Here is a 13,024-nt window from a genome sequence, read left to right as displayed (position 1 = left end):
CAAATCGAGTTTGGTCCCGGGAAAGCAGTAAAGTGGGCGCAAAGTGAGTGGAGAGAAGTGCCGAGTTAGTTTCCCAACAATGGAGATGATCAATGATCATGCGGATTGCGGCGGCGGCGGCGGCGTCGACCGAGCGGCGGCAAACAATGCGGCAGCGATTTCGGCCGAGGGGAGGAGGAGGGCGGCAATAATCGTAAAATGCTGACGTTTTGTTTATGCGGAATAATTATTTATGCACATCCAGAAAAGGGAGAAGGGGTGTAAACAGGAGAGAACAGGAAAGAGAAAGAAGAATTGAAACAAGGCCTACCTAGGATGTCCATGTTGGCTTAAATCACGAGTGGCTCGTTACGAGTACAAAGTTCATGCACTCCTCTTTCTCTTAAAGCGTCCGTCTGTCTGTGGCGTCCGCTATTGATTGCGGAATTATGTCGCTATCGGCCCATCGGAGCTGAGAGCGAAAATAATGTTTGCCGAGCGGGCAAATTATACTCGGCGCTGCTGTTTGTCGTTGAGATCAGAAGAGTGAAGAGAGAAGAGCGCGAGAGAGAAAGAGAGGAGCAAGAGAAGAAGGTCGGGGTGTTTGTGTGCGAGTGAGCGGCGCCGCGCCGCTCGCATTCAGGAGGCGGCCGACCCTGCCGCAAGGGCCTGCGCCCCAGCACATCCGAAGGCGCCACCCCCTGCCGCGGAGCACAAGGACCGCGTGCATTGATTTGCCGCGGCGCGACACGAGTCGGGCTTCGGGCGAAAACGCCGTCCGAGAGGCTTCATAAGTTCTCTACTCAATTTAAAAAAAAAAAAAAAATTAAATATTTAAAAAATCTTCTATCACGAAATGAAATTCAAAATATTATATGAGAAAGCTGAGAGCTTAAAAATTATGTTCCATTAAATAATTTCCTTTTATTTAAAAGAAAGTTTTTTTTATTAAAAATATTATAAAATGTTATAATTAAAATTAGAAAGTTAAAATATTTCATTTAAATATAGCAAGGATCAAATTTATAATGATATGCACAAGCTCCTGCTTAATCTTTGATAAAAAATATTGTGCTGGAAAATTAAAGTTTGTACCATAATGAACAACCTAAAAGTTATCTAAGTAGAATCAGTTTTTGCATAGCCAACGGCTTTGAAATTAAGTAGAATTTAATATAAAATAATATAATATAATTTTCGTCGAAAAACAACTTCTTAAAATTTTATTTTATTTATTTATTTTTATTTTTTGCAAAGATATAACAAGATTATTGTGATTTGACTTCTTTTTTGTGCAAACTTTGCTTTTTTTATTTCTAAATCTATTTTAAAAATCAAAATGAATTAAATTTCCAATAATTAAAACGAATTAAACCATTTTGTAATTATATAACAATCCAGATAAACTGATCATAATTAAAAAAATTATCTTTAAAGACTGCAATAATGCAAAAACCGGTTGTTGTTTTGAACGCGGTTTATCACAAATTTTAGGCCTGAAAGCTTTTTTTCCAGCAAGTAGTGGGGGCGAGGGTTTGACGGAGGGGATGAAACGGCGCGTCCATTATTATTGTGTTAGAGGGCCGTTGGTGCGGTGCCGAGGTGTCACTCTTTATTAGGTCAAGCCGACCGGTGGAATTAGTAAAGTGACTCTGGCTGCGCCGGCCGGGACCAATTTCATCGCCCCGGGCTTGCATTTGGTGCTGCAGTGTGTGCGCGCGTGCCCAGAATAAATGCTGCGTCTGGCGCGGGCGATTATTAAAAATTTCATATTTACGGCGCGCGAGTGGAAAAATTTCATGCTACGGCCTTTTCCGGCTTTACTGCGCAGCTGTTAAATTCTATTATATATCGCGGGATGGATTTGGCGCTGTACAAAAAATGGTATTGGATAATGCGAAGCCGCGCGAGTGCAGACGCTTTTCTCCGCTGAGAGTATGGATGAAAATAATTTTTTCCCTGCATTTTAAAACTGGATTAAGAGCACCGTCAAATGCAGATTCAACGCTTGCACGATGTTGAAAAAGCAGAAGGCTTTGATAAGTTTCCTGGTGAATAAAAAAACTGACTTAGCTTTGAAATCTATAAAGATTGCTTCCATAGAAAAAAGAAAAACCCTAGAAACTCTTTTAAAATACTATCTGATACTTCGATTGCAGCAAACTTTTTGAACAACTTTTTACTTTTTTTTAACTTCAACAAATTTTTTTTAAAGATTAGAGGAAAATTCAAATGGAAAAAAATATGTATAATTTATGTGAAAACGAAAAACAGTGTCAAATCAAAGCAATTTTTAATAAAATACACATTTTTGTTAAAGATTGCGCTTCATTTTGCTTATTTTTTTGTAAAACTTCTTTTAACTTTTTTATACCTTCAAAATAAAACGTTTAAAAAATATACAAGCAACATTTTATGAACTCTCCTTACTTTCCGAGTTGAATTTTGTCTCTCTGGAGCAACTTAGAGTGCGAAAAATTCCGAGGAAAAGCGATACCTGCCACTCATTTGATCTTCTTTCCTTTGAACTCGCGCCACTCTCTTTGCGACTCGCTTTCCGCTGATCGAGTTTCGTCGCGAAACTTCGTTTGAGACCTTTCCGTGCAATTAAAATGTACAAAATTAGTCACGGCACTCGCGGCAAATTGAATTATACACTCGAACACTGCACCCGATTGAAGCTGGAAAGGGGAGTCGCGCGGCAGCACCACCGGTGCACGGCGAGAGAATAAGCGTCTCGTTAATTAAACCCTTTGAGCTGTGAAATTTACATTTATTGTGTTGCGCCGATTTGAGCAGAGCAGCAAACGTCGCGGACTGTGAGCAGAGAATAAGTGACTGGGTTCGCCCACTTTTGTCGCATTACCACCGAAACAAATGGCGAAACGCATGTACTAAACACACAACGCACGCACCGCATAAATTCCACTTATATACGGCCTTGTATATTTTCACTGTGGTCTGGCAACTCCTGTTGCTTAATTAATTTCACTTTGCAAAACGCACTTTTTGCTTCCGTCGATTATTAACACCGACAAGAAAGATGGAGAAATATTTCCCCAGAGAGACGAGATCCATAAATTAGAAATCAACCTTACAAATTTTGATAAAATATTTTAATTTAATTTATAAATTTATTTAAATTTTCAAATCTCCGAAGAACCTCTGTATTCAATCTATGATTTTTTAAATCTCAAAGTCGGTCTTCAAATCCCGTCTGTTTTTAACGTTTGAAAATGACAACCAAAGTTTATAAAATTTTTATAGCCCCTACATTAATTTTGTGTGAAAAGTTTTGATTTCTTCCATCAACGGGTTAAATTCTGCTCATCTTATCACTCGCTAAATTAATCAAGCAGCGAAAGTTTGCAGCTGCAAAACTCGTCACGTCTGCGAATCTCTTCATCACTCTCTGAAATGATTTTCACTGCTGCGGGGAGAGCGGAGGACGAGAGTGACATTTCAAATCAAAACCCAGTCCCAAGGCGAATTATATTTCAGCGAGCGCTAATTGACTCTCTCTATGCACGCGACTTTTCCATTCTGAAATCCGTGCAAAAGTCAAAAGCCACAAAGGGTTGGCCCCGGAAATTGGATGTGCCGAGTCCTGGAACTTTGTGTCACTGTCAGGTGCACCGGCTGAATTCGTTTCGTTCCGTTCCGCTGCACATTAAAGCAGGCAAATTCCCCGAGGCGGCCGCTTGAATTACTGCTCGTTTTATGGTTCATTCCTCGGGCTTATTTTTGTCACTTTTCACTTTAGGCGGACTTTGCTTTGGGGAGGCCGGCCGTGCAATAAAGCGCGGCGCGTAACTTTGATTTTTACATTCCGAGGCAATAACAATAAGAAGCGAGCCAGGCTTCCATAAAACGCGACACCGTGTTTTACTAGAGGAGAAAACGCCGGGCTGCAAATAAAGATTGATAAGGATGACAGGGATGCCATTTGCTCCGCACACCCTCGCATTCACACGCCCTATTTGCATGTGTTCGAGCTGCTGTGCAATATGCTGCGTCGTTTTGGGACGTGGAGATTTCAATCAAACGTGCATTTTCTTCTTCTCCACTAGCGAAATAAAACGAAATTGAGCTGCTCCCGCGCCTCTGCAGATTACCAGAGAGAGAAAAAAACACCGTTTTTGTTCTCAGACCGCGCCTTTTTTCGTCGATATAAATGCGCGAAAATTCACCTCACGGCATTCATTTTCAACGTCCTCTGTCTGATTCGTAATGCCATTTAAAATCGATAAACGTGTTTGCCGATTGACGTCATTTCTCACAGACTTTTTTATTTCTAATTTACTGTATTATTCTGTCATTATTTTGTGTATCTCTACTTCCAAAGTGCTTAGGTTGCCCAACTGACGCTATCGATTTTATGTACGGAGTGTTTGCCAATCGTATCATGGTATTAATTTCTCCGTCAACGTTTTATTCAATTCATTGTCAGTAGCAACTAGAAATGCTATTGAGAGACAAAGGAAAAAATAAATATTTTGCTATATGTTTCTTTAAAAAATCTTCAAAAAAGAAAAAAATATACAAAATCAGTAAGTATTATTATTGTGCATGCAAAAAGGATAAAAAATGGTGTGTAAATCATAATTTTTCCTCTATAATATTTAGTAATAAGTAAATTTATGATAAATATAACAAATTATTAGTGTTTAACTTTTTAGCCAAAAAATTAAGTTTAAATAGGGTACTTTTTCTTACATCAAAATATTTTTATCTCCGCTAAAACCAACACTTAAATTCGGAAGTATTTCAACTGATAGTCGTAGCAATGGAAACGGTTCAGCACAGAGAAGCTTTATTTTAGAGTTGGAAAAACATGGCCTTTTGCCTTCCTGAATGTCTATCTCATTCAGCACCAAGGTCTGTTTGCTGCTCCTAACGTATGGTTACGTTTTTACAAAGTTCAAAGATACACCAGTCGAGTTTTTCCTTTTAACCTTCGTAACCATCAGACGTGGGTATATCTCCCAGAATCGGAGGTTTGCAGACGTTGGCATAACTTCTAGTTTGTATCATAAAAAATTCAAAGTAATTTACAGATGGTTTTTTTTTCAAATTCAATTTTTTGATAAAAAAAACTTATCATTCAATCAATTTTTTATTTTGTTTACTGAAATATGCAACTATTTTAAACTCATAGACTTCATTTGAAAGCCCAAAATTAATTATAAACAGTCATGGTCTTTGTTAGCAAAGGAAATCTGAGATAAAACCAACAATTTTGTACCCCAGATGAAACGAATTTTTTATAATTTGGGAAAAAAATTCATGTTTTTATTAAAAAAATTGGATAGTATTTAGTGTATTTTCTGTTTATTTATAAACCAAAACTGGAAATAAAATTAGGAAAAATGAATCCCCGTTTGAATAAATTCTGCAATAAGTGGAATAATTAATATAAATATTTATTTTCATGCTATTTGAAGGGAGCTCCGATTCAATCATGTCAATTCCTTATATGAGTGAACCGTCAGCTACCATGGCATGGACCAGTTTGGACACATCAATTGACCCGGCCAAGCTTGCATGACTTGGCTTCGGCGAGGGGTATAATATTATGTGCACACACACACAGGGGTGCTTGATATTCAAATTAAATGCGCGGGATGTGTGTCCTGGTAGCATATCAATGTCTGTGTGTGTGCTGAGTGAGCAGCCAGCGGTGTAGCGAGAAGCGAGGAGGAAATCGCGATTCCAAATCAGCCGCGGCACAAAACGCGTCAGGAACGAGAAGTGAAAAGAGTCGACAAGAGCTCGGCTGTCATTTCGCCGAGCAGCACGTCTTTCAAGCCCCATTTAAATCGTCCTGCGCCGCTTTTCCATTGAGGAATTTTTACAAATTCAATATCGGTCTGACAGTGGCAAACACGCGCCGGGCCGAAGAGCAGCAGGCGAAACCAGGCCGCGCGCTCCTCCGTATTATTCCCAGCGCCTTTTTGGCGCGCCGCCAAATTCCGTTTTTGCAGTGCACCCGATGAGAGAGCGCCGAGCCTCATCCCCAATCGATAATATTTCAGTTAAAACGTCCCTTTGCAGAGCCGCGTGTGTATGTGTGCCAAACAATAGCTCTTGAGTCCGATATCAGTGCCAGCCCTCGAGCTCTGCCGAGCACTTTGCGGTCGGGGCCTCGCTGCAATTAACTGAAATTTAATTGCGCACCCTGTCCTGTGGTCACCCCCGGGATAAAAGTTCGTCACTAATGTCGTTTTCAAGATCGGTTTCACCTTGGCTGAGAAATACAGAGCGTCTTGATTTACAGACGAGGGTTTGTTTTTTGCACCCCTTGTCTTGGGGGCTTCTGACGTCAGCAAAGTTGTCTTGAAAAACTGCTCCGGGAGGTTTTTTGCCACCGTTACAAGGAAATGGCTTGCTGGTCCCTTGTTCCTTGAAGCATTTAGAAACCAGGTTTTCAGCTTCCAAGGAGGAGTTGATCGATTCTGCGAAATTTTTTTATGCGGTGCTTTTAAAAAGGAATAAAATTTGTACTTTTTTGAGACCAATAAGAAACCAAAGAAATTTTGTATGGTAACTTTTTTTCAAATTACATTTTATAAGAACACCCCAGAAGTTAAGAAATTCCTAGGTATAATTTTGTTGTCTTTGCATGGTAAATTTTTTACACTTGTCGATGTTTATTTATATATCACAGAGGAAATTTTTTACTATTGATTTGAATGTTCTAAAATTAATCTAAACTTTATAAAGAATTGGGATTTAAATATTTATTTCACAAAACTTTATTAAAATTCTTATTTTTTTACACTTTTTGAATTAAAAAATTATAATTTCATAATTGACTGAAAACTTGCCTTTCAAACTTGCAGGCGTTTTAATATTGACAACAATTTTCTAGTTTATAATGTATTTCTATTTTTAATTAAAACTAAAGTTTCACTTTTTTGCCCAGGCAGCTCTCAAAGTTCATTAATTGCAATCTGGCAGAGGGAATTGTCGGAAGCGAGCTCTTTCTTGTGATTCTTCCTGGGAAGCGCAAAAACGCTCTTAATTCCCGAGATTAATCCCAGAGCTCCATGCCAGTTTAAACTTTTTAAGTGGCAACGCAATATCAATTACAAGACAAGGTAAAAACTTTTTGCAAGAGCCAGAGAGAGCGAGTTGCACTTCTTCTTCTTTCATACCACTCCTGACATTTTCTCGCTCGCTCTCCACCCGATATCATCTTTCGTTTTTCTCGCCCATTCGAGACAAAAGTGCTTTTTGCTCTCTCGCAAATGTAACGGCTTCATTAATATTCGTTAAAGATATGATCCTTTCTTTTGGGGCATATTTTTTTTCTCTCGGATTGAAATCTCACTCGAAACGGTGTGTGCTGTGCAGGAAAATCGAAACTCGAAGTAGTGAGATTGCGTTTTCGCGACAGCCAATTGTGCGGGAGGGGTGAATAAATATTTTGCCTGCGATTTGGCGGTCGTTTTTCGCGTCAATCCGGAGAGGGTTATTTATCGGCGAAAAGGGTGCAGACGCACGTTCGTATTCTAAAGAGGGTTCATCAAGCGTAGTGACGCACCAGAATTGAGCGGACGAAAGTGAGAATCATTGGTTTCCGATAACGGGTTCGCAAATGAGCCAATTCGTCACAATTCGACTTTGTCCCTATTCATCGTGCTGCCAGTGCACTTGATTGATAATTTGAATTTTCCCCGGAGTAAAAACACGTCGCCTTGCTGTGAAAAACAGCCCCGAATTTATTTGCAAAGGGACGCGGCCGACCTAATCTGGTCAATGCGGCAGCTGTAAATCAAAAGCGGTGGCGGCCGTGGTGCTAAAATGTCTAAAATATACACACCGGTCGCGCCACCCGAATCGATGCCAGGCCGCTTTTTGGCATTTCCACGCGGCCGTCCGTCTCACCCCTTTGCGAATATGTGTTTCTCTCTGTGCAAATATTTGTGCAGCTCGGCCAAAGGTGCTGAAAGGCGGAAACGCAAATTCTGAGCTTCTCTTTGCGGGCACGTGAGAATTTTTTATTAGTTTCATATACAATTTGCAGAGTCGTTTGAAGTTCTTATTTCTGTGACAAATTGAAAAAGTTAATTAAAAATTCTATATAAAATAATTTTTGTGCAAGTGATTAATTGCAAAGTGTCCTTTTTAAAGCTTTTGTAATTATTTTCTTTTTTCAGAGTGGCACGTAAACAAAACACTTTTGCCCCAGACAAATTGCTCAATAATTTTTCATGTCGCACATTCATTCTCATAAACCGGCCAAAACCCACATTTTTCCCCTCCGCGTGCCTTAAATTTCGATTAGAGCACGCTAATGGCGCGCTGGAAAAAGGAGGCATCTGAATTAGCGCTCAGGTCACCAGGGAACGCGGCGAAAGCTGAATTACAAGCATCTCACTTCCTCGTCTCTAATGGTGCTTGCGTGTCAAGGAGGGCATGAACTGTTTTTAAGACGGAGTTTCCACAAACATGGTGTTCGTTGCCTCAATTTTCACTTTGAAAACTCGGTACAAAGTCGATTAAACTTAATTATTTCAACTTATTGTTAAATATTGAAATATTTATAGATCCCAGTTATGATTTTTATTCATGTCATGAATTTAGAGCAGACAAAATATTTTGAACGAATAAAAATCTTGATAAAAAAAATCGTACTCTTTTTAGTTTTTGGAAAATTGGTTTATGAAAATTTCAGCTTTTCTAAGGAAATGATCATATTAAGATTTAATTTAAACAAATTCTGAGTAGATTAAAAATGTGAGTTGCTTCATATCAATTGTTTTATTTTTCAATTTTATTTAATATTGCAAATTACAAAAAGATTTATTAACATTTTAGCAAATTATTTAAATTAATTTAAATTTAATCAAACAAATTTGAGTGAATTTAAAAAAAATTACAATCAATATAAATATATTCTTGATAAAATATTTTTGAAGGATCAATTTTATTTACTAAATTTTTTTATCTTTCAATTTATTAATCTTACAATTTCACTAAAATGTTTTGTTTCATTAAATTTGAAACCATTCTCACAAAAACAACACGCGTCTTCAAACAGGTACATCATTAATTCAGTAGTCAATTAAGAGCTCATTGTCAAAGAGCTTGAAGCGGTGTGTTGTTTACACAAATATTATTCTTGTTGCAATTATTATTAAGGCGGATTATATGAACAACCGAGGCAATAAGTACGATCGTGTCACGCGTGAAATATTCACGTATTCCGTTTGTGCGCCGCTCAAAGCGCCTCGGCTGATAACGGGGTGCGTTTTGTGACGACCCGTGCGTTTAATTAATTAATTATTCAGCCGCGCGTTTTGTTTGGCGCGTTGCAAAGCAACTTTTTTGCACGTCGGATTATTCAGGCGGAAATTCCACCGTTGGATACGAGTCGTGATGAATTGGACTCGTACCTGGAAATGACACGCGCGGCCAAATAATAATGGTGATTCTGGCCGTTCGTTGCAGCCACTTAATTTATTATAAACAAAAAACTCGAATAATCGAACCCTCGCTGCTTTGTGCGCTGAAATTTCCATTCGCCCATTGTTATTTCTGTCAGCGCAGGCAGGGTTCACTGAATATTCCGCTCGAGCGGAATTACATCAATTCCAAAACAAAAAATATGGCCAAATTGATTTTTTTGCTCTAATTAACTCGGCGCGTGTGTTGCTCCTCCTCCTCCTCCTCTTTTGTAATCTATATTACACTGGCGAAAATGAGAACTTTTTTCTTCATTTTCCACGCAACTTTTCCTTCTCACGGCGCACGCGAACGTCTGCAAATTTGACGTTGAAAAATGCCTCTCGCTCTTCACGGACGGGCCGAGAGAGATGTAAACAATAATTGTTTGCTCAAAAGATAATATTCCGCCGGCAACTTCACCGGTCGTAAAAGTCGGCTTTCTTTTCTCATCCCTAATTGTAAGAGGGTCATATAACTCGGCCTTATGGAAACAAATATGGCGGCCATTAAAAGCACTCGGCCTCCGGATTCTCTTCTAAAACAACTAAACGGGATTAGAGAAAAGCAGTCTCTGTGAAAAAATAAGGTAAAATTTAGGCCATCATCCTCATATCTCATATGTTTCAGAGCACAAAATATTAATGTAATAATTCGTGCAATATTTTTTAATTTTCTTTTAATATTTTCTGTAAAATTCAACAGATGAAGCCGATATGAGACGTATGGAGGCTAAAGTAAATACTATATAAATCTTGGCTGAAACTACTTTAGGTTTGCGTCTCGCGTGACCTAACTCCATTTTCTTTATGGAGGTCAAGAAGGTTTTTGTAAAAAATTTATTCTTGCCAGTTTGTTGGTATAAATTAGTGGCAACAATTTAATTTGAATTTCATTAACAATTTAAAAGAAATTTCGGTACTGGGCTTGATTTTTGAAGGTTTAACTCTTTGGTTTCATATTATTTGAAGTTTAATTTTATTTATCCATTGGTCAGCAATATAATTAATGTGTTTGTTTGTCAACAGGGAAAATATACTGTTTTAATTTTGTTAGTCAACAGGGAAACCGTTTCACTTAATTTAATTTTTAATTCATTCAATTAAAGCAAATTTAAATATTAATCATTATTTGTTTTACATTTTAATGAGATTTTATTTCTTTAAATGAAATTTTCATGTTCATTAAAACAAAAATTCCAGCTATTTCCAACATCTTATTTAATTTTATTTATAATTCCGTAAAAATGCAAGCATAAAACTCATTCCTCTTTATACGCTCTGTTTTCAAGTAAAACTTTTTGTTTTTGTTATGAATGGATGGATAATCCAATATACACACAAAAGGTGGAAGCAGCAGACGTAAATTGTAAAATTTTCCGCCAAGTTTGCTTCACATGCCGCAGACCTGAAAAGTATCAACAACAGCGAAACAGCGCTGAAAAATTCGCACACAAGGTTATACACGCACGCTCTTCACCAACGGACGAGTGGCGTAGGAATGCCTCGCGAACCGTGCACACAGCCGTGGATTTCGAGCACACACTCGTCGTGTTTTGCTACATTTATATATATAAATAAAATACGAACATCCTCAACACTTCGTACTCAAGCTCTTATTCATCGGCAAAAATTAAAAAAAAAAAATCCCAGAGCGCGAAAAACTTTTGCTCGCTTTAATATTTTAATTAAATTCCTAACTCTGAGGCGGAAGCGACGAATTTCAAACTTTTTTCGCTTCTGCCCTTTTCACTGGGAGACGCTAAATGGGCGTGAGTTACATTAAACGCGATAAAGCAACAGAGCTCTTTCCTAGCCGGGCGGAAAGAGTTAGTTTTGAGCCGTCTGCGTCGTTTCCCGGGTGGGATGAGCAAAAATGTATATGCAGAAACCATTTTTCTTTGTGCGCCAAAGCAAATAACAAACGCCGGCGTGCGTGTTTCTGCCGCTGATTTGGCCAGTTTGGCGAGTGTGAGCAGCAGCAGCAGCAGGGAAATGCTCTAGAAACATAGCCGCAGGGAAATAGAGATAGACTGTGGGAGTTCCGTTCTTGCGAGCTCGATGTTTGCGAAAAGGTTTTCGATTATATATCAATACACAATCCTGGAAATGAGCAAACCAGGAAAGTCTCTTTGAATTTTGCTCAGCAAATATTGAAATAGTTCTAACTGACTTCAAAAGTGTATTTACACAATAACAAAAAAAAACTTTTATACGCTTGATTTAGAGTAGCTTTCAAAGAGCCAAGTTGAATTTTTATATGGGAGAATCCACATAAATTGGAAAGGTAAATGTGTTTCAATCGTTTTATATTATTTTACAGGAACTATATAAGACCAAAAAAGATGATCTTCATAATGTAAAAAATAATTTGAATTCAAAAATTACAATAATTTACATTTTTTTTTATAAATTCGTTACTCAATTGCAGAATTTATTAATGTGGATTCAAGTGAACATTCTTTCGTAAAAAATTGGTTTTTTGTATTAAAATTAACCTATTACTTTTTGATAAATTCTTTCCCCTCCATAAAATTAATTATTTTTCTATTTTTCATTTAAAAAAAAATCTGTTTTCTTAATAAATTTATGTGATAATTTAAAATAATATATATCATGATAATAAATTTAAGTTCAATTTCAATTTTGGCATAACAGCACATTTTGAGCAGACAAAACCAGCAAAATTTGTTAAAACACATTTCCCAAAAGGTGCGAATTTTTGCCACTTCCGACCACATAAGTCGTGTTTAGTCGGTGCGCGACGCGTCGTGTTCCATTGTAATTATTATCATAAAAAGCGCAGATGGCGCTTTCACACGCGCTGGCTGACCATCATCCGCCCATCCTCTATTTACTTTTTCAGCCCTTTGGGGAGCACAGAATGCGGGCAGGCCACACGCCAGCCGCGGCCTGCGCGTATCTCTTCGCAAGGCGGGTTTTAAAAAAAAGTAGACGTTCCGGACACCCTTAGCGCCGAGGGATCATCATTTATACAAAATTATGCTTATAACAACGACAAGAGTCAGCACTCGACTCCGAACGTGCCTTTTTGCGCCGCTCGGACGATCTGGCAGAGTCAACACGCGCGCCGAAAGAGGAAAAAAAGAAGAGAGAACGTCGCGGCAGAAAGAGAGAGACATTCAAAATTCACATGCAATTACTTCGCCTCTCTTTCTCGCATGTGCGCGTGCGGAAAAGACGGCAGTGGCGTCTCGTTTTGGGCAGGAAATAATTTTTCCTGGAGCAGCTCGGGCTGCAAAAGTGGTCTGCAGATTATTCGGAATGGAGCAGCGAGCGTTTTTTTTTCCAAGAGGATTTCGAATCCAATAGGAGAGGAAATGCTTTGGGCTGCGCCAAGAATGAGCAGCCCCGGCATTCCTTTTGTATTGCCCCTTTTCCATATTGATGCCTCCCTCGCCACCAGCAGATGCTCCGAATTCCTGCACACGCCTCATCCGCTTACCATGAAATTATTTCTTATCCCGTCTTATTAATTTCGTGGCGAAATGCTCTGCAAATCGGCCGCTCTTATTTATAGCCCGGCCGCACTCCACCTGCTGCTAATGCGATTTGGCTCCCCGTCTTCTCTTCCC

General features: G+C 38.6%; 1 protein-coding gene across 4 annotated transcripts in view; it reads right to left on the bottom strand.

Annotated features, from left to right (window-relative positions):
• The window catches only part of LOC132193120 (complexin), a 66,572-nt gene that overhangs the window by 26,869 nt on the left and 26,679 nt on the right, over window positions 1-13,024 (bottom strand). The window contains exon 1 of one of the 4 annotated variants that reach the window (XM_059613527.1): window positions 311-607. The exons of the other annotated variants lie outside the window; for them this stretch is intronic. Within the exon in view, the coding sequence (XP_059469510.1) occupies window positions 311-323 (13 nt within the window). The 5' untranslated portion in view covers window positions 324-607. Of the gene's footprint in view, window positions 1-310; window positions 608-13,024 lie in introns of those variants that run through there. 4 annotated transcript variants of the gene reach the window in all.

The sequence above is a fragment of the Neocloeon triangulifer genome, unplaced genomic scaffold (genome assembly GCF_031216515.1).
Source record: "Neocloeon triangulifer isolate White Clay Creek 2 clone unplaced genomic scaffold, ASM3121651v1 ptg000003l, whole genome shotgun sequence".
NCBI classification, from domain to species: domain Eukaryota; kingdom Metazoa; phylum Arthropoda; class Insecta; order Ephemeroptera; family Baetidae; genus Neocloeon; species Neocloeon triangulifer.
The sequence above is the reverse complement of the archived record's forward strand: the minus strand, read 5'-3'. Positions and strand labels throughout refer to the sequence as shown.